General features: G+C 38.9%; 1 protein-coding gene across 3 annotated transcripts; it reads right to left on the reverse strand.

Moving 5' to 3' along the window:
• Positions 1-17: 17 nt before the first annotated feature.
• LOC135627930 (F-box/LRR-repeat protein 15-like) lies at positions 18-25879 on the reverse strand. Of its 3 annotated transcripts, none has more exons than XR_010492727.1 (22): positions 25668-25879; positions 24984-25591; positions 13613-13859; positions 13390-13522; positions 9754-9853; positions 9438-9653; positions 9069-9339; positions 8884-8982; positions 8719-8807; positions 8531-8630; positions 8252-8422; positions 7371-7523; positions 6368-6528; positions 6094-6292; positions 5051-5511; positions 4898-4961; positions 4238-4327; positions 3645-3742; positions 2656-2825; positions 2434-2532; positions 1143-1321; positions 18-105 (listed from the first exon to the last, which is right to left on the reverse strand). XR_010492727.1 is itself a non-coding variant. In XM_065134392.1 (18 exons), exons 2-18 carry the CDS (start codon positions 25409-25411, stop codon positions 3671-3673), a joined length of 3054 nt encoding a protein of 1017 aa, XP_064990464.1. In that variant the 5' UTR covers positions 25412-25591; positions 25668-25879; the 3' UTR covers positions 3431-3670. The 3 variants fall into 3 exon arrangements, 1 of the variants encoding a protein (XP_064990464.1); XR_010492728.1 differs by lacking the exon at positions 18-105 and adding an exon at positions 536-767; XM_065134392.1 differs by lacking the exons at positions 18-105; positions 1143-1321; positions 2434-2532; positions 2656-2825 and having other exon boundaries at positions 3431-3742.
• Between the last annotated feature and the right edge of the window lie 1298 nt (positions 25880-27177).

Genomic DNA, 27177 nt, shown 5'->3' on the forward strand with positions numbered 1-27177 from the left:
ATTGTGGGTCCCGAGCATACTTATATGTTAACGAGCTCAAAGTACACGTGCCAAGATGTGGAACGGTGGAGCCACGTAGGATTAGAAAGTCCTTGCCAACGAGGCCTTCAAAATACAAAAGAAAAATGAATTCAATGCGAGAAAGATAAGGATGATGATGATAATGGAGCAAACATGGATATGAGACTCTAAATATATCTTGAATGAGAATGCAAAGCATTATTAAGCTTCACAAAGAGGAAACTAACTATATAATCCAATATATCAAACATATCTTGAATGATAATGGAGAAAATTGTATGCTTTATATAGTATAAGAAAGTGTAAAATATAAAATATCTAGCACAAAACCAAACAATTCTTGTCTCTTTCCCCAATTAAAAATTAAAATTATATAAAATATTTATAGAAGAATCAGACCCCCTTTCAAGTGTTCTTTCTTTCACAAACACACTTTCGCATATTAGGATTTTTTATTCTTCTAATATATAGGATTAAGAAATTTCATAATACTTGTCAATCCCAACAATATCTAGAATGATAATAGAGAAGAGTGTATGCTTTATCTAGTATAAGGAACTGTAAAATACAAAATATCAGACACAGTCAAACAATTCTTGTCTCATTGAAGGGGATAAAAGAAATAATGACACAAAGTAAAATAATTAATCTTGAGAGGCAGACTGAAAGAAGAACACTGAAAGAGCATCCACAAGTGTTGTCACCATGAATGCCAAAGTTGGTTGTGGTATTATAAACCTAAAGTTCTGTAAAACAAAGATTGCCGTTAGCATTTCACGATGAATTCAATGTCCAATGTAATCTATGAAGGCCATTTTCTTTCTTTAGCGCAAGTATCAAAAGAAATGAGAGAATGTTAATCGACAAAAGTGAGCAATTAGACACACAATGTATTAGTTCAGAATTTCAATACAAGATTTCCTAGTATAAGCATTCGATCATCTTTGAAAATTTCACAATAATTTTCTCTTGATCAAGTTATTACAAGAGCAGGAACAAGAAAAGTGTCAGGATAAGAGGCAAGAAAATATCATCTAAAGAAATTTAACTATTACCCACAAGTATTTATAACATGCAACAATCTATATTGAAGATCTCTATGGATAATTTCAAGTTCATACCTCTAGAAGCCCTTTCCCTGTTGATATTTCAACAGTTATCGCTGTTGCAAATCCAACCATAGCAAAGCGACCCAGCCATACATCCAATCCATTGTTCTCCTTTGTTCCCTGCTCACACCTAATAGAAACAGATGTTCTTTGAAGATTAACCTTCCTTCTCCTGGATGTAATCCAGATGACTGCATATAAATACATTCAAGTATCAGTATAAGAATAAGTGAATTCTTCAGTGTCTTGATGTTGAGAGGAGCAAATCAGAAAAGTAGATGGTCTCTTGTTCCGCAAAGATAGCTGGATCATCATGTCATACTACTAAGACAGTGAGTAAAGTCTTGTTATTTTAAATAGGAACAAATAGGAAAACGATGATAGTATGTCTGAATACAAAGCTAAGCTTATAAGGATTACAATACTACCAATGTCCTTAAACCATCCGACTCAATCATAAAAGGCCATAAGGGTACTGAGCCTATTTTCTCTTACTGTTACTGGAGCAAAAGAATTTCTTATTTTGATAAAAGAGTTCACCTTATAGTTTCTCGAGATGGAGCATTATAGAAACACATTATATCATCATGTAGATAACATCTTAAACCATGTTTTCACACATGATATGCCAATTTTCAAGCGAAGTCCAATATCACCCAGAATCTACAGTCAAAAAGCGAATGATGTCTGTTGATAAAGCTTAGGTTTCTTAGAGATAAAAGATATCTGTAGGATATCATTGGAAGTACAATGAAAAAAATAATGAGATCCTCAATCATGCTACCAACCTATCAAGCTTACATTGATGAGGGAACTTTACTGTGAATCTAGATACAAATATAAATAGACAATATTCATTGACTCTTAATCTACCCGAATAAAAAAAAAATGGCACACTGGAAACAGAAAGATTTAAGTGTTGTAGTTTACTCACTGGTTACTTGTACCTTGTATCATCTAATTCAGCTAGAAGTATATAGCCTTATGATGAAATTGACTGGAATGGAGACTCCACCACAAATCAAACACTGTGTCTCATATATGGTTGCAGCTGGATAACCCAAATCCACTTACAGTGAGAAAGCACAAAGATTCCCATGATGCAGGACAGGATCACAAGATTATCCGTTGAATAAGATGTGATACGAGATTAAAAATCTAGATTCCTGTGTCGAATACCTAGTAGCATAGATTCATGTCTAACTAATCCTTGACATAGCGTCAACCGTGTCAAATTCTGACAAGAATCATATTTGAAATGAAATGGAGCACTCAGCAGAATGCCGAAGGAAGGATTGATTACCACTGGGGAAGGCGCGCGTGAAGGAAGAAACGAGCGGGGAAGCGCCGGAGGGGGAAAAGCGAGGGATGATAAAAGGCTTCGAGGCAGAGGCAGCGGCATCTGCACAGATTGACAAGCGATGATGTCAGAATCCTTGGATACCCCAATAGAATAGTCGAGAAGGAGAGAGATCAAGCGGACAGGGGTAGAGAGAGAGAGAGAGAGAGAGAGAGAGACAGAGACATGATGGCGAGAGGAAGACGGGCGAGGATGCGACGAGGAGAGCTCGGGCAGCGGCGGCAGAATAAAACTCTTCCTGCGACGGAGGAAAGTATTCTTTTTCTCCCGGGTTTTATCTTCCCATCGACGCTTCCCCACCGAGTGATTCGCTGGAGTTCGTGGACTGTGGCTCGCTGCAGGAAAAGAAACTCCAATATGTTTTGATCCAATTGGCAGTGTTATTTTTAATCAATAATACAAGTTTAAAAAATTTATTAAAAAATCATATATTAGGATCACACTTTACTAGTCCACGAAACCAGCCCTGCTGCAGCTTTCTCTTTTGTTTGCCTGAAAATTGAAAGAATAAATTTAAAAAGATTTAAAAAAAAAAACACACGAAATCTTCCGTTGCTCATGCCCTCTCCGCCGAATCCCGCTGCGTTATCAAAACATGATACTTGGTTCTGTGGATTATTTGTTCTCCGTTTCGGCTGTTTCTCCCCTGATGGTAGAAGGGAGGACACCAACAAATCCTTCCTTACTACTTTTTATTTTTATATAAATTAAAAATTATTTTTATAGAATCATACTAATTTCCAATCTTCTATTTTCACATACGTACATTAACTTCAAGTTTGTTGGGCACAAAATTTTACAATTACAAACAGTTAGAACACAGACAGCTTCATGGAACTTTCATGACAATTATACAAAAGTAATTAAATACATTGTCCTAAGAAAACTACACCTATATCAAGCTCACCGAACAGTTTTTTTTTCTTTTTTCTTTTCAATGTGACCATATAATCGTACGCTATGATGATTCATTATCTGATGAAATGATAAAACAGCAAAACGTAATAGTCAATTCGGTTTATGTACAAATAAAAAGAACCCAACAAAAAACAAAAGGCAACACAGTTTATGTACAATAAAAAAAAGATGCAAAATGCCTTGTAGGATAAAACAAGTGTTTGCTTCTCTCGTACCGGCTGCAACAGATGGATTACCTGAAAACTCGAAATGGAATAGCACTTTATAGACTGCTTTGGATTCGTCTCAGGCTCGGGCAAACCATTCGCCATCTATCAAAATCTTTGGCAAGTATCTGCCAAATGAAAACAACAACAAACATAGGTTATATATGAACAACTTTCTATCCCAAGGGAGTATACTAGTTAAACAATCCGTTTATAGGATCCCAATAATGCAAATATATGATACAGACTACAAATCCCTAAATTTAAAAACCTTAATTAGACAACATCGGTCATTTAAGCCCAATCAAGTAACGAATTGAGACAGCTGTCTCCCCCTATCTCTTCAACCCATAGCTGATGTCACATAGGTCCACTGTCAAAGCTTTTATAGCCATTTCACATAGGTCCCTAGATTTTGGCATTTGCTGGACATACCACTGTCAAAGCTTTTATAGCCATTTCACAGTTTGTCTCCTCTGTGCTGATTTATATTAAACACTTAAAAAATATTGAAACTCCACAACATTGAAGGCTTATCTAATATCTCATTTTGATACATAACCAAGTAGCAGGACACTAACAAGAAAATCCTTCACTAAGCTCATAGGTATAAATTATTTCACCTTGGAGCAAGAGAAGATGTTGATAATTTCCAACTCTTGACACTGGGAAATAGCATCTTCTAATGCTTCTTCAGTCAGCATGCTACAAGCCTAAAAAATTAAGATACAGAAAAAATTAATGTCATGAAAGAAAAACATGAAACGAGAAACAAACTGCAGAAGGAGATACCCAGTATAACTTGTTTTCATTATGGCACCTACAGAATGCTTTTGCAGGACAGGCATGACACATGAACAGTGCAACACATTACTTGCAATTGACGTAATATATAACACCCATTAAATAATTGCATATATAACCACATGACAGTGTATACAAGAAGACCTTTTGGTACACTACAACAATGCAAATTCTTGATAGTTGAACATTTGCATACATAAGGCATTAAATAAACATCAAACAGACCCACAAAGGCAACGATTGTCCCATATATGTACATGTGCGATGAAACCCAACTATTCTAAAAAAAAAAAGAGAATTAAGAGTTAAGAATATAATAGTGTGAGGAGTGCCTGTCTTTGCTTAAATATGAAAGTCATGATTGAACATAAAACATCAGAAATGAGAGGAAGTTGAAGAAAGTATTAAAAAAAAAAGACAGCAGAATTTTTTAATAACTGTGGCAACACAATCATGTAACCATGGGTAGCGACCATTACCAGAAGCTGGAGGTTGTTAAGTCTTGGACAATTGAGCCTCAAGATCACCAAGGAACTACAGTAGCTGGAAAACAGAGACACAGAAGGTTAGAAATACATTAAAAAAAGGCAAACAGATCGTCAACAAAGGAAAATCTTCAAAATATCACCTACCTCAAATTTAGCATGCAGAGATTGGTACATGTCAGATATACTTCCTTCAAATTTATGGACAAATTGAGGTTAATTTTGGATAAACGCAAACAATTAGCTGAAGAAGAAATGAGAACTTTCTTAATATTTGGACAACCGGTGCAGTTCAGAATCTGAAGCAGATGGCCAGTCTTCCTAAAGCTCTCGTCATTTTCTTTTGATATTGCAGACGAACAGTTATTGATGGCCATATTAGATGAATGGCAATAACTAGAGCTCCAGATAAGTTCGTTAATGTTTGCACAACCATTCAAATTCAGATGAACCAAATTTGTACAGTAAGTGATTAGATTTAGTATATCAAGTTGTCCAATAGATGAATATGACAAGTCCAGCTCACGAAGGGCTGGAAGCACATCTTCTTTATAGAGGGCATCAAGAGAAAAATCTGTGAGATACTTGCAGGCAGAAAGTTTTAAGACCTGCATGAAAAGATACCCAAATCAATCATCAACACCTATTTGTTCCTGCATGCATAGAACTCTGTTCATAAGCATAAAGATTGCATTTGATGTACAAATAATGTCACCCTTAAAAGTGCAAGGACAAAATCTTTTTATAGGTTAAGAGATAGTAGCTCAGATCAATGCCATAATGACAAGAGAGAAAGTTAAATTTGAAATAATGAGTCTAGCACAATTTAACATTTAACAGTTTAATAACCCTGTTTTACTATAAAATGTACAACTAAAATTCCATGAATCTCATCAGGTCCAGTTTCCTTTAGTAAATAATTAGTATACACCTAATTGAAGTTGAGAGCAATCATTATCAAAGAATAATTTATTAACACTACTTATTTGCTCAAGTTACTGAAACCAGATTAAAGAAGAACAAAGGGAACTTTGATCTAAACTATGCACTGGAAATCAGCATGAATGACAGCGAACAACCCATTTAATGAAACAGAAAGGGAAAAATAAAAGACCTCATGGGATTATAAATCAGAATTACCCAATCTACACAACATACAAATTGAATGGGAACTTGAATAATGAACTTACCACTAACTGCAAACAATTGTCAAAAACAGGCCGCAAGCTCATAAAAAATGTGTATGACAAATCGAGCAGAGTCAGACGTCGAAGAAAATGCAAGGAAGATAGCCCATTAGGTCCAACAGATTGGCACGATGACAGGATCAAAGATTCAATATGAGGGCATGATGCAGCTATTGTAGACAATGATTCATCACTAAATTTTCTGCATGAAGGATGACACAATAAGTTATGTTTAAAGATGATGAAGACTCAAAAACAGAAGAGGCAAAGAAGGAACCTGCAGAACGAAGCATCCAAGACTTTCAAGCGAGGACAGTGAATATATGCTTGCGATAGCACACCACAACCCTTAAGATCCAAGACTAACATGTTTTGAGCTTCAATCCGTAGATCACTTAGTCTTGGGCAGATACCTAAATTAAGCAACTCAAGACCAACCTAAAAAAGCGACCAGTCAGAATTGCAACCAAGGCAGATAATGATTGCACGATCAGTATTACTTAGATATTGAACAATCCACTTAATGCTAAAACAGTAAAATTTGACGTAATACAAAATTGCATATCAGAAAATTTTGATAATCATCCAAAATGAACTATGTAGAAAAACAAAAACAGAAATGTAGGCAACGAAAAACACGATAACTGCTGAATAAAACAAGTAAAAGTGAATATGGTGAAAAAGACAAAATAATAGCATCAGTTTCCAAAAAATTCTTTACTAAAATGATACTCAAGAAAATGTGCATCAAACTTATTCCACCAACATACCCGTACATGAAAAACTTTAACAGCGTTGCACTTCTTCTCAACTTTCCACAATTTTAATATTTAAGATGATTTCATTTATAATTTCAAGAATAATCCTAACATTTGTAAACTTAATTTTTCCTGCTCTCACCTATGGATCAGCTTCCTAATGAATAAAGGCTGTTGATAAAGCAGACAATTTTCATGAGCAATGCTTCAAATTTGTGGGTGCAAAGTATTAAGGGTTGTTTCATATTTCTCGGGGGAACAACATTTGAGATACACAACTAAGGATGTATTGCACACATTCTTTAATGGTAAAATCTTAGAATATAAATTTATGCCAATTTGATTTTCCAACTTCAAATCCCTACAGGCCAAAAAAAAGTTAATCACATAGCACAATAACTTAAGCTAAGAAAACAACAGTACTTACAACAACCGTCAAACTTCTAGCAGACGGATGCCTTCACAATTTAAAGCGTGTCATAATAACATATTTATAAACTGAGTCAAGAATGATCAACTGACCGAACAAAATGATGCACTTTCAAGATGATCACAGCCATCGAGATTTAGTTCTTCAAGGTTTGGACATGATAGTTCAATCACATTCATAGCATGGCACCAAGCCAGTGATAGATACACCAGAGTGCAACTGCTAATTTTGACCATACTTAGGCGCTGAACAAACAGAATATCAGAAAAAAGTATATTTAGGACAAATCCTAGATATATTCAATAATAATCAAAGAAGAGCAACAAGCCTAGTCAAGGTTATAATGAAACAAAAAAAGTGATAAGTAGATATACTCCAGATGACTGCTAGACTGAATATATATGTCTGTCATTCCAGTGCTGCATATTAAGTGATAGGAATAATTGGCAAAAAAGGTATGGTTAGTCAATGCACTCCATGATTTTTGAAGACTATTCTCAATATAAATGGCTGTTAGAAATGATTAAAGAATAATATACAAGAGTAATCAATACCACAAATGGAAATAATGAAATGTTTGTGAAAATCAACATAGTTTAACACAAAAAAAAGGTAGTGTAGTTTGAGTTAAAAAAAAGCTTATACAACAATGCACAAAAAGACCTACATGGAGCAATGTCATAAAATTACCTCATTATTTAATGTCATCATTCTTCCAATTATCCTGACATTACAAAAATTTCCATAACCTGTCTGTTTAAGAATTTTATGTTTAAAAACACTACATATGGCAACAATTAACTATTGCAACCAAAGCTACATTATCTGAGGACAACCATTTATGATGCAAAAGCGATATTGAGAAACCATAGATGGTTGTGGTATGCTGCCCTAATGAGAAGAGACTAAAAATTATGTAGTCCAGAAAATTCATAAATATTAGGGAAAAACAATGGCTACATAAATTGCAAACCTCACAATTGTCAAGAACCAATGACCGTAGCTTTGGGCAACCTCCCCCATCACTAAACACTTCACAAATAGAATCCATCAAAGACTCGCAATCACTAAGGTCCATTTCTTGCAAGTTTTGACATTGCAATAACAAAGTAGTCAAACTTTCCTGCTTTTGCAATACCAGTTTCTGCATGAACAGGAATCAGAATTGTAGAGTTCAAAACCACTCAATTTCAAATAACACTAAAAAATAAAATAAACACAAAATTTCTAGTCATATAAAAGGAAAGCAGACCTGAAGTGCATTTGATGTAATGCTAATGCGGTGAAGTGCTGAACATCTAGAAACCTTGATCTGCTTGAGCACAGGACTCCGCAAATTAAGATCAACAAATCTATCATACAAGTTTATTAGCACCCGATGATACAGGAGAAACTACATAATATAAAAGGAGAGAATAAAGAAGATAAACTGAGTTTTACCTGCGCAAATATACAAGACTTATATTCTGCAGGTGTGGCAGGTCCAGTGAGACAGAAGTAAGCATGCCACAGTTATAAAGCTCCAATGACTGCAGGATCTGATGGTGAGAGAAAGAATCTAATATAAACTCACTAAATACAAGACAAGGAATCAAAACCTCCAACCTTTAGCATCTGGCTCTGAGATATGGCAGATATAGAGGCAGAAGTTATTGCCTCACAACTTTCAAGCCTCAAATCCATCAACATGGGGAGTGTCACCGACTTCCAGCACGTGTACACGTATAAGCATGTATTCATCAAATGCCAAACAAATGAATGCTGAAAAAAATCAGGACCCAAAGACTAACCTCAAATGAGATATTTGGACAGTTCGAAGCATCAAGAATGCACAGATTTGGACATGTGAAAGATATTTCACGTATGGTTTCATCAGTAACACATAAGCAAGATGACATGTTTAGTGATGTCAATAAAGGGCATGACATAGCAGATGACCGAATTGCAGTATCAGGTAATTTGTGGCAGGAAGATAAATCCAACACACGTAACTGGGGACAATTAAGCAAAACATGAGCCATGCTGCTGCGCTTCAGGGACAAAGTCTGAAGTTGAGGACATCTATGAAGTACCCATGTTATGCAAAAACAGTTGGTTAAAAAATTGCAATATTGCTTATAACAAAAGAACATATCGCAGCGAATAAGCAATATATTTACCTGACAGTAATACGGAGAGCTCGATATTTTACCAACTGAAGGTCATGTAACTTTTCATGGCATACAGTTACCTCTTGAGTGCAATTACTGATAAATGCATCAGAAATTCTCAAAGTAGTTAACGCAGGACAATCAGTCAAGGTAAGAAAAAAAGCTTCACTAAGAAAAAAAGATTCACTATGCCGCCCCTTGTCCAAGATTAAAGTTTCAAGATGCCTGAAAGATTTGACAAATCAATACGGGCAACAATGACCAAATATTTGACAAAACAAAAAGATGGCACGAGGCAAAATCCAGGGATATATGGAAGACAAACCTTAAAGAAGTCATTGCAACAATGACAAGGCCCTCAACATTTCGAGTACCACGCAGTTTTACTTCAGTAGCATTGGGGTAACGATGGCAAATAGCAACAACTGCAAGAAAATAAATTCATAAGCACATGACACAAGCAGGGGAAACCCAAGAGGTAATGAAAATTAAAGTTCTGAGATGTGTTTTAGAATGACAAAAAGAAAATAAAAGAAATTTACCAAGAGAATATTTTTATGGTCATTAGCGTTGAATGGTACAAAAGTCAACAATGATACTCCTGACCATTAGTTAGAAGAATAAATAGTTATAACACCACTACTGCTAATCCCAAACCCAGATGAAAAAGATGAATGATTGTATTAAGACATTGACAATTAACATAAAACTATGTCAAATCTCATTAAGCATAGCTCATTTAAATGAAATTTTCTAAACTTGAGTAATGGAGAGAAACCATGGAAACTAAGGGTTTTAAATTAAGTAGGATAAAGAAAATATATATGAGATGCAAATTTAATAATATAAAAGAATCAAACTGTAGCATACTTAACTTGGATGGAGAAAACTTTCTAATAAGTAAAAGTTTTAAGCAAGATATGCAATTTCACCCAGACTGATACAAACCAGAGAGTATCAATTTGAGCATGAATCAACTCGTAAACCATAGGGGGTACAGGGCTCACCACCTGACAAGCAAACCATAGGTTGTCCGGGGCTTACCACCTGACAAGCCCTATGACCTAGACTTCTCGCCCAATCCAAGCCTGATAATCAAGCAATATGGCCTTTTCTTTTGTTAGTTTTCACCCTAACAGTAATAAGTAATAACCCTAAAATTCATCGTACACATTACTCATGCACGTCTCACACAACCCCTCCCCAGCTCATCGCCCGCCACATACCTGTGGTACTTTCTCCTCCTCATCCTCCACTATTGTTGTCGCCGCCTCCTCATGATCCTCTATCACCTTCTGATCCTATAATCCTCCTCCGTACCTCCTCCTCCCTTCCTCTACCAACTCCTTATGACAAGTGTCAGGCCAACAATCCTTTATGGTTGGATGACTAAGAAACAACATGTATGTGCGTGTGTATATATAAAGGTTGTACTCAGACAAGAAAAGTGGAGTGGATTGTGAACTTCCAGGTTAGATTGGAAAAAGTATTCAATTGTGAACAATTTTGACAGAGGATAAAATGAGGAAATTTGTCTAAGATGGTACAAACATGTCCCTATGAGATCTATAAATATTATACTTAGAAAAGTGAGATAATTAGTATTAGTGGTACGAGAAAGATGGAAAACTAAGAAGACTCTACCAGTTAAAAATTTAGATACTCTTTGTTTAACTGGCACAACACCAAAAAATCCATATGGCCAACCCCAAATAGTTCAAACATTATGACTTGTTATTGTTGCTGTAGGATGAATAGTTGATGCTCTTGACTAAAAATTTCTCAGGAACATAACAAGATAATTGGATGATATTATGTTGGCTTCCATTTGCATAAGTATATTTACACATTGAGTCAACATGTCAGCAATGAGCAAATTACTCAATGATACCGATAATAAGCTTTGTATCATATGCATCCTCACTGGTAAATAATATAATATGCATACTAAATATTCAGAAAATCATCAAATGATTGATGAGTCATTTTGAAGATCATTGCACATTGCTGCTGGGAAGCATGAATCGAGGCACCAGTATAAGCCATACATGAGTGTTTACCACCATAGAATAAAGATAAATACTTCTATAATGCGCATGCTAGTCCATTATGGGGCATATCACACCCAGTTGATCTTTTTTCTTTCTTTCAATGGAGAGGGTATTATGCAATATGAGACAGCAAGAAGCTATTTAAATCTGCAAAAAGTGCTTTGGAACAAATGCCAGCACGGCCTCATTTCCAAAGAGTATATCCTAAATTGTCAACAGAAAAAAAAGGACAAATTAAGTCATAAAAACACCAAAATTTTCATTATAATTTCTAGAAATTTAGTTTAATTTGTGAAAATTGGTATATACCCTTTGGATTAAGGAAGTTACTCAAGTAGTCTGAACTTACTCTAGAATAAAATACCAATAATTTAGTTAATTTCAAATATCAAATAGGATTACTGCATTTCTTTCTTGTAGTTCTGCATATAGGAGAATATGTTCCGCAACTTGCTCATTTTTTTAAGTTCTAGACGTTGTTCAGTCATAAACTTGGACAGACTAAAGGACCATATCTATAAAACATAGTTCCATGATGACAATCTAAGATGTACATAGCCTCTAAAAACACAACATAGTGATTGAATTGAAGTCAGCATCATAGAACATGAATTCTTTAAAAACTTCATAATATTAGATAGCATGGGAGTGTTGATAGATTATCTAAGAAATCATCTAATTTTGCTAACACGTAATAACCAAAGTGATGAAACACAACTCTATAAATCTCACTAAATCAAGGGATTCCACAAAAAGGAAATGCTCAAATATCAAATTAGGAAGTTTTAGATCAAGTAAATTTTTTTCCTAAAAAGTTAGCTGCTTATAACTCTGAAAATATAATACTAATATTAGGAACAACGTCTTTCATAAACAAACATCAGAGAATTTTGAAAGGCAATAGTCACTTTGACTGCACTCAATACACAAGATGCAAATATAAAAGATGCACTCAATACACGAAGCAAATATAGAAGATTTCCAGTTGCTTAGAAGTTCAATATCAGAAGAACAACAAACTCAGAGAATGAATGCGCAAGTTTGGAAACAAAAGATGGATGGATAGTCAGAACAGGATGGAAATTAAGTGTCTCATGGTTGTATTTCTTTCTGGATAATAACATTAAAATGTCATATAAACATGAACAACTAAATAAAAGATGCTGATCTCAGTGCACAAGCTACTTGCTTAATGGTCCCCATTAGTATAAGATCAGGATACTATTAAGTGCTCAACTGGCACTCAAGTCTCTTTCTATTGAATTATAGTGCTCAATGAAATATGAATGAAAAGAAAAAACACTTTGGATCCCAGCATTTTTCTGCTCAGAGTACATAACATGAAACTGTTGACTTGAACAGTAGTAGTTTGTTAGCTTCAAATAAATCACTCAGTGGAAAATTTTGACCTTTTTCTTAATTTTGTTCTTCTATCCTACTCTACCTGTTGTTAAACTGGCAGTATAAAATTTGCATTCTTTTAAGTTTTAGGGAACAAGGCCTAATACCATGAGATCGACCACCAATGCTTCATAAAAAGTGTCTATTCTGCTTAAAAATCTCCACTCCGCTTAAAATTTAGTTATGTTAGCCCATTTCTCCTTTTCCATTATTTTGCATTTCCCAGACCACTGGTTGCTCTTATTTCAAGGTTCACCGTAAGCTAATATTCTATAGCAGTAGGTCTCATTGTGAAAAGCACTAACTTTAACAAATTGTGGGATACAACTTTGCGAAGTGCATCAAGAAAAAGATTGGTCCACATAGATGGACACTCTGCACCTGCTAGAAGTAGGTGGATGAAATTTTACAATTCAGGAACATAAACTAGCTCATATTTGCCAATACTGTTTTTCACTTACAGTTTCACAATTCATGAGACAATAATAAGAATAGAGAAGAAATCATACAGTTCTGCTGGGAGATCCTTATATTTTCAAACTCTAAACACCTCCAGAAATTCTCATGTGTGCTAGCTGCTAACCACTGCTTGCATGTTGCTCCTGCTCTACATAAATCTTTTTGTTCAAGGAAAGAGAAAATCTGCAAAGCATATCCTACTTAACATAAATGTAGTTTAAGCTTCAAGCAACCAACAGTGAATAAAGTATCAAAAGCAAGTGCAAGACACACCAGGTGTAACAGATCATCTGAAAAATCCATCCTGAATTCCACATTTTTAGCACTTATTGCAGTTATGGTGTCTCCATCGAAGCCTACTCCATCAATGGTGTTGCTGGACTTTACAAAAGCATCATCACTTGAGAAAATGCTCAAGTGGTAGGCCTTCTTGTCTTCAACTGAATATGATGAACTTAGTGGAATGAAGTCAATAGCCACTGCTGCTGCTGTCACTTCAGCAAGGAAGAAAGTTGCGTCTCTGGAAAAATGAGATAGTTTCAGGAGAAAGGGACCGAAAATTAATGATTATGTACATAAAGGCTAGCAAAATCCTGACACAAATTACTCGGTTCATTAAAATAAACGTGGAACTTCATCATAGATATCATGATAATGATTTAAGGCATCAAACTCACTGAAAGTACATATAAAGTGAGTGTTTGACTCAGGATAACTATAAATGATAAAATCAAAAAAATACGAAACATCTACTAAAAGAATTTAAAAAGAGATTAGAATCTTCCTATCACACTGAATGAAACTCAAACACAAAAGAACATGTCAATCATATGCTATAGTTTAAGGACACTTCTCCTAAAGAGAATATGTCAGTTCTTTACTGAACTTCAAAGTCACTTCTCATAAATTTCCTCAGACTAGTGGCAACCCTCATGCCACTATTGACCACCAATTAGGGGTGGTTGGTGGAGATGAGCCAGTGAAGGGGAGAGAGGAAAAAGAAGAAAAAACAAGGAAAACAATAAAAAAAAGGTAAAAAGTGAGATTTTTATTGCTTAAACAATAATTTTAAGTGAGTAAGGCTTGATCCAGAAGCTGATTGGGCAATACATTAATTGAAGTCGTACGGGAAGATTTGATTGCCAAAACGAATTTAACTATTAGTCTATTACAGAATGAGAAAAAAAATCAGTTCAAGATTAACCTAAAAGAAAACCTTAAAAGGCATCAGACTACAAAGGACAAGCAGTAAGAGAGAGTTGGGATCACATCTTGTGATTGCTCTCCTTAAGAGACAAGGGATTGGAGCATCTCCAACTCTTCCACAAGTTCTTTTCTCCTCTTGTTCCAACTTCATTCTTCTTGGTGTGTCCACAGGTCAATGCATCGAGGTATATCTGAACCACATTGATGCAGGGATATATGTGGACAAGGAACAAAGGTCTTAACATTGATATCCTAACGAAAATTCATGATTATGGCTAGCAATATCTTAACAAAAACTTGTCAGTTCTTTAAAATAAGGGCTGAACTTTATCATAGGTATTGCATAAATGATTAAGGCATCAAGTCCACTGAAAGTACATATACAGTGTGTGCTTGATTCAGGATAATTATAAATGATAAAGTCATGGAAATACAATACATCTATGAAAAGATTATAAAAAGAGATTGGAATTATCGTATTAGACTGAGGAATGAAATTCTAACACAAAAAAAAACATGTCAATAATATGCTACAGTTTGAAAACACTTCTCTTAAAGAAAATATCAATTCTGCACTAAACTTCAAAGTCACTTCTCATAGAATTCCTCAGAACAGTGACAACTCTTGTGCTGCTAATGACCACCAATTAGGAGTGGCTGGTGAGATGAGACAATGAAGGAAAGAGAGGAAAAAGAAGGAAAAACGTGAGAGAAAATTCAAAATGAATAGAAAAATAGTGGGACACTGGCTTAAATTACCAGTTTAAGTGAGTCAGGTTTGATCCAGAAGCAGATAGGACAATCCAATAATTCAAGTCGTCAGGGAAGATTTGATTGCCAAAAAGAATTTAACAATTACAGGAAGATAAAAAATCAGTTCAAAATTAATTTTAAAAACTTCAGAAGATGTCAGACTACTAAGAACAGGTAGTTAGAGTTGGGATCAAAGAAAAAAAAAAGTGAGTTGGGATCACAACTTGTGACTGCTCCCTTCAAGAAACTGAGTGGAGCATCTCCCACTCTCTCACAAGTTCCTTCTCTTGGAACAAATCCACCCTTCTTGGTGTGTCCACAGGTCAATGTATATAGGTAAATCTGAAACACAACGATGCAGGGATATATGTCGAGAAGGGACGAAGGCCTTGACAAGCATATCCAACGAACATAATAATATATTCCAGATCCATTAAATATCAGCTATCCATTGACATTTACCTTGAATCATAATCAATAATCAAGAATTGCAGCTCAGCAAGTTAAGTTATCAACAAATATATAAATGTTGAAATGTGAAATACAGACGAAAAAAAGGAAAGAATCTCCTACCTTCATCAGGTAAATGACCGAATACAGACAAAAAAAAGGAAAGAATATCCTACCAATTTAGATATTGGTAGAGATGGGTAGGACTTGATAAATTTAGCAATATTACAATGAATGGGTTTTATTCTAGGAGCCCATTCAATAGCAGATACTTTAGCATACAGATTTGAGAAACTAATGCTTGAAAGTGATTGTTTTTTGAATTACTGGGACATGTCAGAAGGCTTTGAAAGCAGCAGTTTATTTGCAGAGATTTTACTAATACTATAGTCATGCAATCCCTAGAAAAGAGTGGCTGCAGCTCCCTAACCCTATATTACAAATCATTTAAAAGTATTTGTAGCTGGACTTAGTAATCCAAGAGACAAACCGAGAAAACTAAATAAATTAATTGACTATTGTTAAAAAAGACATAGGAAGGACAGCAGGCCATCCTAAAGCTTTGATTTTTCTGTTATGTGCAAAATTAGTGATTTAAAAAGTGCTAGGCGTCAAAAGGCATCAAGATCCAAAAACGCCCGAGGCGCTAAGCGCTCGCCCGAGCAAAGCGATGCACTAAAATATAAAAATATATAATATAATTAATAAATATAATTATTTAAAATTTTAAATAAAAATATGCTATTAAATTAAGAAAATCTAAGATACAAAATCAAAATAATATATTATTAATCTAATAAATACAAATACTATTATTAGTATACTGTTAACCGTACACAGAAGGAGAAGAAGGAAGAGGAGTGTAAGGGGGTGCTGACTGAGAAAAGAGGAAGCGGCAGCGGCAGCGGTAGTGTAAGGAGGCAACGGGAGCGGGAGCGGGAGCGGGAGCGACGACAACGGCAGCGACAGTGAGAGCGAGAGCGGGAGCGGCGACAGCAGCGGCGGCAACGACGAGCAGCGACAGCAGCAGCGAGCAGCGACAGCGGCAGCGGGGGGGAGCGACGAGCAGCGGGAGCGGCGACAGCGACAGCGACAGCGATAGCGATAGCGAGCAACAACAGCGGCAACGAGCAGGGTTAGGGTTGGACAGCGACAGCGACAGCTGATATCGGTGCTTTAGTTGGTTTTTTTGAACCAACTAAAGCATCGAAGACCGAACCAGACCTAAAACGCTGGTTCAGCCGCCTGGTTTAACCCAGGTGCTTGCCCGAAGCACCCAACGCCTGGGCTCGGGCGAGCGTCGACGCCTCTTTGAAGCGCGCCGCCTGGAAGTGAAGCGAGGCGCTCGGGCCTCGCCTCGCCTCGTCCGAGCACCTTTTTAAATCATTGTGCAAAATATAGACCAAACAGCATGGATTTCTCACACGACAGAGGGACAGTGAGCACTGCAAACTTCTATTAGGAACAAGCAAACTTTCTATCTATGGAGAGTGAAAAGCCAATAATTATCTTCCAACTATAAGAATAATATATGGGAAAAAGAAATGAAAAGTGAAGTAGCCTTAAAAAAACAGAAAGAAAAGGGAAAAGAGAGAAAGTTCATAGAAAGACTCCAGATCTCGGTACATGATAAACAGCCAAACATGCCCTTGAATCAACTCACTTCCCAACGGGAACTAGTTGACCACAGACCATGCAATTCAGGCCAATCATTTATTTTAGGACTGACCACAGATTTAGTAGGAATCAGCACTGGGGAGACAAAATACACTGAAAGATAAGGTCTCATTGGAGTCACAAAGGACAGCAAAATACAGTTACAGCAGTTGAAGTATAGGATAGAAGAAAAGAGGAGAACTATTCAGTAAATACAATGACAAAAGGAGTAGAGAAAGGCAACCTCATTAAGCTCAATTCATTCAACTACCCAGAAAATGGCTCTCTTTGATAAACAACCAGACATTCCGGTCAGACACTAATTGATCCCTTGGAAATCCCAAAAATGATCAAAACAAAAAAACTGATTCTCTATCAAGGACAGTCCTGAAAACTTAGCTGAGACACTGCAATTAAGATTCAAAAGCAAATTAGACTCAAAATACACCTATTTAAAACTCCTAACCCTTGGTTTGATCATCCTCTAACAATCTTTCAAATTGTAGGGGCAAGAGAGAAAAAAAATCAAATGCAATCATTATTCACCATATTAAGTAACAGAATACATCCTTGGCATCTCTCATTAAACAAAAGTCATTTTCTATCGCTTCCACATTGTCTAAATGTGAGCCCAAAAAGCATGGATATTCATAGAAATATTCTTGCAGGCATGGTTCCCCCTACCAGTCTGTCACGGACAAACTTCTAAACAAGATGTTTGATGTAATGCTTATGTATGTTCGTGTCTTTTGGCAAGTTCATGCCTTGTACAGCATGTAGAGGGGCGACCGAAGACTTAATAGTCCCATTTTAGTTGAGTTGGTGGCCTCTTTAGGCTTGTAAATAAAGGTTGTGTCCTGTGGACACGTGCGAGAGATTTTCAGTCTGTAATGGACCATTTTACCCTTTGTTGTGCCACTGTTCAGAGCTTGTAAAGTCTGTTTGTAATTTGCATTGTCTATGAAGTGTTTTTCGGAGATGTTTGCTTGTGGATCCCGATTGAGGCGTTCTCTCTAACCCGTTCTCTCTTTTGTTGGTCCTAAGGGACAATGGGAGGCTTCGGGGAGGCTGACCTTTGCGGACGGACACGCAAGGGTGCCGCACGACTTAGGCAAAACCAGCTAAGTCCGTGACAGATGGTATCAGAGCGGGACAAGCACTCATAGAAACACTTAGCATGCAAACGTGGGGGACCTAGTGGGGCTGCGTTGAGGGCAGTCAGCACACGCGCGGCCGTTTGGGGGAAAACGGGCATGGAGATGTAGGGAAAAGGAGTCGCTCGGAGGAGCGGGCATCTGAGATTGGCATTCAGAGGAATGGCCAACCCTTCGCGCAAGAAGCACCACGAGAACAGATAAACTTGGAAGAATGCGGAGCGCACAAAGGTTGGGATGGTTGAGTTTGAGCTACGGCTCAACGTTGACAACCATACTTGATGGTGCTCAAGGCAAGCGAGGCACTTGGTAAGAATGAGACCATGCAAGGTGGAATGAGTTGCTCAGCGATCGAAAGAGTTGTGCAAAGCTCACAGAGGTGAGGGAAATTGCTAACTCAAAGAATTCGGTACTCATGCATGGGCTTGTATGCGGACGATGGAATGTTCGCGGCCATCCCAAGGCGACCGAAACTCGGTGCCATAGAGCATTGAAACTTTCTCTTCGGCATGTGAAGGATACGTATGTAGGAGGCTGAAGTGTGCAACGAGTTCAGCATGTTGCTAGGCCTTGAGTGGTGCAGCGAGGGCTGTATTGACGTGGAGTAGCAATCTAGCAAGTGCATTTGCAGGAGACAGAACAATGCACAGTTTGTTCAGCATATCGAAGTAGTCCAAGGGGATGGTGGTCTTCGAAACGAAGAGAGATGTTGCTCCAATGGGACAGTTATCTAGGAGGGATAAGTCCCGGCTCTCCAGAGGGAGAATCATGTGAGACGGACCTCACATGTTGAGGAGGAGTACCTCAACAAACAACAACTCCACGAAGCTCGATGGACAGAGCAAACGGCGAGGAGTCGTCGCATGATCTCGCTTGAGAGAATGCATTGGTGGATGCATTGCGAGATCAAGTGGGGGAGCGACCCAAAGCAACTTAAATGAAGGTACACTTGGAGTCGATATGGAGATTGGACTCGAGGGAGGGCTGACCCGTGGAATGGTGGGCGCGAGGGCCACCATCGACTCAATGCAAAAAACGAGGAGCGGAGCAACTTGGGTGTAACTTAACGAAGTACCTAAGCCGCATGAAGGGAGCCATCATAGAAGTTGGAACATGGAGCTGAGGCGCAGTGCTTTCCCTAGATAGAGGTCAAGGATATGAACTCTTGCAGAGGCAAGAGTAGGATCATGTTGTTCCATGGGTCATTCATTCTATCAGAGAGGACTCATCTTGCATGGTGCTAAAGATGAAGGGAGCTTCTGGGCACATGCACCTTATCTCGGAGGGGCATTTGATGGAGGAACTAAGGCGACTCAATTTGCGGGGGCGAAGTTGGGTTCAGAAGGCCTTAGCACGAGGCAAGAGGACGCAGAGGCGAGTACTCTTGAAGAATATGCCACAGTGTTGCCATTCAAGTTGCCATGAAGGAAGTGGTGCGCAGCGGAGATTGGGCTGGTAGGGGCAGAGGCCCAGGATCCAGACAATGGTGCACAAATTACAGTGAAGTTAGTGGACTTCGGGAGCTACTAGGCGACGGACTGTCCTAGAGCGGTGCTTCATCTAGGTGTGACCCAAGAGTGGGTGGATGAAGGTTGATTGCCAAAGGAGCGAACAAAATCGAAGGTGGAAGAGACCCTGCGATGTATTGGCAACTGCCACACATGGAGGGTTCACAATTCGAGTTTATTCCACAAGAATCAGAATGCAATGGGGATGTCACCAAGAGGCGACATGGTGCAGCGGATCGTGGTGGAACAGTTCGTGGCAATGCGATACACACGATATAGTCCCGGGTGGGACTAGATCATATGGAGGTATGATCGGGAGCTACTGGAAGCTCCACTTCGGTGAACAACACGACGGCAAGAAAAGCTATGGATTCAAGGAGTGAAGGCCATGGTACCGCAGAGGCGGGTCTTCCGTGCGTGCATCGAATTTTGCATCGGATGAAAGCCTTGGTCATCGGCATATGGGGGCTGGGTTCCACCAAGGGAAAAGTTCGAATGCAAGTACCAGTGAGTTCCATGGGAGGGACTTGATCATGCAGAGGTATGATCGAAGCAGCTGGAGAGTTAGACTGCTCCAGAGCTCATATTCGCTTAAGGGAGCCCGGCAAGTCAGAGGATAAGGCCGAGTAAGAGAACGTTGCTACCAAGGAAGCTAAGGAGGACAGAATCAGTGCAAACCCTACAACGTGATGGCAGAGGCCATGCATAGGAGTTGCAGTCTGTCTTTCCATCGACCAAACAGACTGCTTGGAGAACACAGAGGTGTTGAAGCAGGGGGTCGAAAGGGGCGAGAATGCAACGACGATTCCATAGGGACTTAACTACCCAAAATCAAGCAATCAGTTAGAATGAAGGTGGACTCGGAGGAGTGTCACGGAGGCATATCTACTGATTGTGAAGAAAAGGGATGTAGATGCGAGGCGACGGATAGTAGTGCCATGGGCATGGTAGCGCCATGGTACCACAGAGGCGGGACTTCCGTGAAAGTCATTGATCCCTTGCTCTCAGGGAGGGAGAGCGCTTGGTCGTGAAAGGGGCCGAGGAGGTGGAGAATGCAGAGGCAATCTCCAAGTACCGAGACAAGGCTGAAGGGCAGAGGCCGAAGAACTTCGTAAGACCGGTGTCAATGGGCTTCTCATCAAGATAGCCGAAAGTGAAGGACTTCGGGTCATGCAAGAGTGCATAACCAAGGAACGAAGTAGGCAGTACGCGGTGTTGTACCTTTGCTACTCAGTGGAGTAGGCGGCAGGGTTGATGGAGAAGACGGTACAATCCCAGAGGCGACCAAACCTATGAGAGAATTACTCCAAGTTGGGGTGAAAACTTCCTGCATTCCAGAAGTTCGATGGCATTGAAAAGGTGAATCACAGTAACTAACTCAACGCAAGGAGTGCAAACACTTCAAGTGCTTCAGAAGTGTGAGCAAAGAGCAGGCGAAGGCTAGTAACCAGCTCGATGCATGGAGTACAACCTGGAGGAGGCGGGCGAAGTCAAGTAACCTTTGCCTTCTCAACCCTTAAGAGAATGGGCGAAACCGAGTACCCCAATTCTCTTATCTATCCAGCAGAGGAGCTCTGCACAAGTTCAAAGACCCTTCGAAGATAATGGAAGACAATAGTTGTCAAATCCTCACCAACGGTGATCGGTGCTACTGAGAGTAGATTGTCCGCTTCATTTCCCAACGAAATGACAATCGAAAGCGGAAGTGATGCGAACCTACTTGGATGTGACAACTAAGTGAAAGAAGAGTCAATGAGCAAATGTTGTGGAGGAAGGACCCAAAACTTCATAAGTTTGCGAGACGATGCTCGTTAAAGCTCCAACAAGCATCCAACCAGTTCAAGCAGCATGAGGCATTTGAGAGACTGGCGCAGTAAGGATGGTCTTTTCCTTCATCTGGGGGATCCGCAGGAATCAACAAGGATCAACACAACTCAGCCAACCCCACACCAGAGTCAGAGTCATTGGTGAGTTGAAGCAGCATGGCGGATCAAAGGTTCGACTACTCAAAAACAGCAGCGGAGAGCAGCTGGGAGCCAAGAGGCGCATTGTAGCTGGAGCAAAAGATTGAAGACTCAGCAAAGGCGAGGAGTTGCAGTGTCGACAAAGGCTTCAACGAGGACGTCGAAGGAATAAGTGGGGGAGAATGTCACGGACAAACTTCTAAACAAGATGTTTGATGTAATGCTTATGTATGTTCGTGTCTTTTGGCAAGTTCATGCCTTGTACAGCATGTAGAGGGGCGGCCGAAGGCTTAATAATCTCATTTTAGTTGGGTCGGTGGCCTCTTTAGGCTTGTAAATAAAGGTTGTGTCCTGTGAACACGTGCGAGAGATTTTCGGTCTGTAATGGACCATTTTACCCTTTGTTGTGCCACTGTTCAGAGCTTGTAAGGTCTGTTTGTAATTTGCATTGTCTATGAAGTGTTTTTCGGAGATGTTTGCTTGTGGATCCCGATTGAGGCGTTCTCTCTAACCCGTTCTCTCTTTTGTTGGTCCTAAGGGACAATGGGAGGCTTCGGGGAGGCTGACCTTTACGGACGGACACGCAAGAGTGCCGCACGACTTAGGCAAAACCAGCTAAGTCCGTGACAAGTCGGCACCGATATATCGACCAATTGTCAGTATGGTACATACCAAGCTGTACTGAGTTGTACCAAGCATACTGACACATGGTACATAAAGACATACTGATATACTACCCATAATAGTCCCCTATCAAATTGATATGTACCGCCCATACCAAGTGATACGTTGCGATATGACGAACTTTGCTTGAGGTTCCCGAAAAAATAACATTTAGACTAATCCAAGGGTACTTTATAACTCACAATAACATGGATATGTTTCTCTTTGACCACCCTAGGTTGATGCTATGCGCGATGTCATCACCAATACCTGTTTTGTATTAAATGACTACTATAAGACAATAAAAGCACCTTCGACCAATGTTCATAAGCAATATCTCTTAACTTAATAAAACTTTCATAATAACCTGGCCCAATCTGGCGAAGTCAACATTTGATTCAAGTTTGTTAAAAATAATATAAATACTTGATTTTTAAACTAGTAGTTTATTAAATATTCTCATGGATTTGGTTCTTTAGGAGTCAACAAGGTTGAAATTAAGCACTTCGGTCTTTGGTATGTATGGTACGTACCAAGCTGTACTGAGTTGTACCAAGCATACTGACACATGGTACATAAAGACATACTGATATACTACCCATAATAGTCCCCTATCAGATTGATATGTACCGCCCATACCAAGTGATACGTTGCGATATGACGAACTTTGCTTGAGGTTCCCAAAAAAATAACATTTTGACTAATCCAAGGGTACTTTATAACTCACAATAACATGGATATGTTTCTCTTTGACCACCCTAGGTTGATGTTATGCGCGATGTCATCACCAATACCAGTTTTGTATTAAATGACTGCTATAAGACAATAAAAGCACCTTCGACCAATGTTCATAAGCAATATCTCTTAACTTAATAAAACTTTCATAATAACCTGGCCCAATCTGGCGAAGTCAACATTTGATTCAAGTTTGTTAAAAATAATATAAATACTTGATTTTTGAACTAGTAGTTTATTAAATATTCTCATGGATTTGGTTCTTTAGGAGTCAACAAGGTTGAAATTAAGCACTTCGGTCTTTGGTATGTAATCTAACAGTGCAAATGCACCAGATCTAGGAGCCTGAGGTTTCCAGTTCTACCCTTTCCGAAGCAAAAGGCCAGAGTTATAGGGAGATTGAAAAGGGAGAATATGGACTTTACCATGCCATGGCTTGGTTTCCAATGAGCCACAGGACAACCCAATGACCACTGCCTGACTAGACAAACCAATAGCCACCAACATATAAATTAATTAATGTCCACAGTTTCATGCATCTTGCAAGATTGAATAAATTCAAGGAATAATTACACCCAATCCTCTGAACCAGATCAGGGAAAATTAAATAGGCAGAACTATTAAAGCACAAATTTACCTACATGTGACTTTGTACTCACGAAGTCCTTTGAAACACTAGGATAATACTACCCAAATAAAGCATTTAACGTGGCTTACCCTAAGACAACAAATTTCCAATGATGTGATAGTGATCAAGGAATCCAAGTTTCACAGGTAAACGGTCCCACTCATTCACACATTCAGGTCAGTGTGGACAAAACCAATAACCCATGGCTGTGCAAACACTATCAATCCACTTTGGGTCTAAGGTCAATCATGATGCATTCATATGATTACAATTACATACGTCTATCAGTCCGCTTTTGATCTAAGGTTGCAGATGACTAAATTTGCAAAAAGCCTAGTGTATCTCTTGCCCCACTGCACAATCATTATAGAATAGGCATAGAATCATAGTATCTTTGTGTCAATGAGAATGCTTAACACGTGATTATGATTATCATGGATGATCACATCCTATTGATGTGCAAAGTTGTCCAAAAATGCTAAACATGGTGCCAACATCCCAGGACCAATTCTATGTGAGTTAGTTACAGTGATAACACCCAAATTGGTGTTCTATCCAAAAATAACAGTACTTTATTAAATAATGAGAAGAATGCAAGAAGCTAACGGGGTGTAACTCCGAGAATGTAGATCAACTCTAATAGTCCAAAGAAACATCATTATACATTTGAAATAGGATAGTAAACTAACAAAAGCAATCATTTTCAAGGGATATGTACAAAGTATAAGACAATGCAATGTCATCTTGACCATTCTAGTGACATATGATAAGTTGCAAGAAATGAAACTTAATGCATTAGATACAAATAAGAATACAATGAAGAAAAAGCATCATCAACAATATGAGTCAACAACTAAGCTTCTGATGAATTCATCGCTACACAGTAAAATATGGATTTAGAAAAGAGCCAAGGCACCAAGAAAGTACTCTGGAGAAGCAAGGACTTTACGCCGCTTTTGTTGAGCAAACCTCTGACATTCAGAATTGGACATCTCCAAACAGATGTCACGTGATACATAATTCACCTGAGACACAGAACCTACCTCCACCACGTCCTCTCTACAATCGTTCATTTCTACCCAGTCCTTCACATTCCCTTGCCCAAAATCAAATTGCCTCAAAGGCTCCAGCGGTGAGCCAAACTGCGAGCACCCAACACCCTGGTCCTCCCAAGGCAAGTTCTTCCTGCTATGGCCTTCCATCTGCCCGCCACCCATAAACCCCGCCCTAATCTCCGAATGGGCCAGTGAGAGACCAAGCTCTAAATCATCAGAGTCCTCTTTCTCTCCCTCCTCACTATTCCCATCCTCAGCGTCATCATATTCGACGACCGCCTTCATGCGCTTGTCCGCCATTGCGGTGCAACACGAAACCCTCTGTAATACTCACCAAAAGAAAACAGCCGGGAAAAATAGCCAAAATGTAAGATCTCCGCAGTTCCAAAGAAAGGCAAGAGGACAAACTAATCACAGCCTCCTCCCGGTATCATCGGCAGAAAACCTAACCCCCTGATCCTAGAACCACCGATTGCTGACCTGAAATCACAACATTGTCATCTAAACAGAAAAAAACGAAAGAAAGAGACCAGAAAGGCGCGCGCACGACCATTACCAGAATAAAGATAAAGGGGTTTAAAGCAAGAGATCAGATCCTCCTGCGTTCACGAGATCGCTCGTCCGAAAGAAGCGTGGATCGGCACGCATGGACGCATCTAGGGTTCCAATTCGCCTCTTTCGTTCCTGTTGCCCCTCTTAGCTGCGCTCGCCCCCTCGCTCGCATATCGAAGTCCCGAAGTCGCCGATTCCAAAATATAGAGAGAGAGAGAGAGAGAGAGAGGGGCAGAGATCTTATAGAGGAACGGAGACAAACGAAGGGTGGGACCACCCTTTACAAGAGTACTCGGCCATGGACACTCGCGGGTCCCATCGCTACCTACACCCGACGTGGAGAAGAGATAGAGGTTGGACGTGGGAAGTCTGCTGTTCCATTCCATACAAGAAGTGAGTGGGAACGGATGCAGGGGGTTGTCCGACGCGCTTCTCCAGCCTCCCATCGGAAGGGTGCGATCCCTGTGACTCGGACCATACACCGAACACAAAAGCGAGGGCACACACTGTCAGCCACAGCGGACCGCACGCCGGCGACTCCATCAGGGGCCCTGGTCAGCAAAAGCGCGACCGCAGAAAAGGACGCCGACGTGGCGTTCTCGGAGCGTGCAGACCAGGCGGGCCCACCGGGTGGCATACACTTGTTCATGTTTTAAATGTTGCCTAACCCATACTTATGATAAGTTGGATTGTGACCAATGATATAATCATTATACAAGTTTGGGTTGTGGAGAATATTTGATTGTTATCATGTTTATTAGGTGTCTTCTTTGTAGATATGTATTTAAGTACTTACCAAATAAATAAATATATACATAGTATAAATATTGTTTATCAAAATTATCATTCAAAATATACTTCATCATAATCCAACCTAATTTTATAACTTTGAGATTCTTTGTTAATAGGGTAACTAAAATGATCCTATATCTGATTTCCAATAATTAAGTAAGAAAAGATCAGTTTGGATATTATGTTATTTACTATGTAAGTGCTATCATCTGACCTCGACTTGGCTTAAATTAGACTTGTGCTACCCGCTCAAGATGCTTCAAAGTGCTCGATGTGGTGTTCCAAGCTACTTGTCCTAAGATCGATGTCGGGTGGTATTCCTATGGACTCCTCAATGCTCAAGTCAAACTCCCAAAATAGATTAGGTAGAGAGAAAATTATTAGACCTTGTTAATCATTCTCGTGATCTAATCGTAAGCGTAAGCAATTAGAAAATTATTTTATATGTATAAAAAGTATTTTGAGAATATATTCTATTAGGGTTTTCGGTTGACTTAATATATTTTATGGTTCTACTTTTGATCACGTGTATTAGGTAATTTTCTTGTGGTGTTTGATTTAATAACGGAATCAAAAATCATCACATATGTCATTCAAGCCTTCAAATACCAATCAACCTTTTGGTCGATGTGGAAACTACCTAGTGGAAAATCCTTCTTGAGTGAGAAGTTAATAGAAGACTTTTTAAGTGGGAAGTCAATACAAGAAAGATTATGTATAAA

Source organism: Musa acuminata, chromosome BXJ2-11, assembly GCF_036884655.1.
Source record: "Musa acuminata AAA Group cultivar baxijiao chromosome BXJ2-11, Cavendish_Baxijiao_AAA, whole genome shotgun sequence".
NCBI lineage: Eukaryota > Viridiplantae > Streptophyta > Magnoliopsida > Zingiberales > Musaceae > Musa > Musa acuminata.

What these genes read in the sequence shown, in the direction of transcription:
- LOC135627930 (XM_065134392.1), bottom strand. Translation starts at nt 25,411, where the DNA reads ATGGCGGACAAGCGCATGAAGGCGGTCGTCGAATATGATGACGCTGAG. An exon ending in GTCCAAATATCTCATTTGAG is followed by an intron (nt 8,983 to 9,068) that starts GTTAGTCTTTGG and finishes ACGTGCTGGAAG; the next exon opens with TCGGTGACACTCCCCATGTT. An exon ending in TTAACAACCTCCAGCTTCTG is followed by an intron (nt 4,328 to 4,897) that starts GTAATGGTCGCT and finishes TTAATTTTTTAG; the next exon opens with GCTTGTAGCATGCTGACTGA.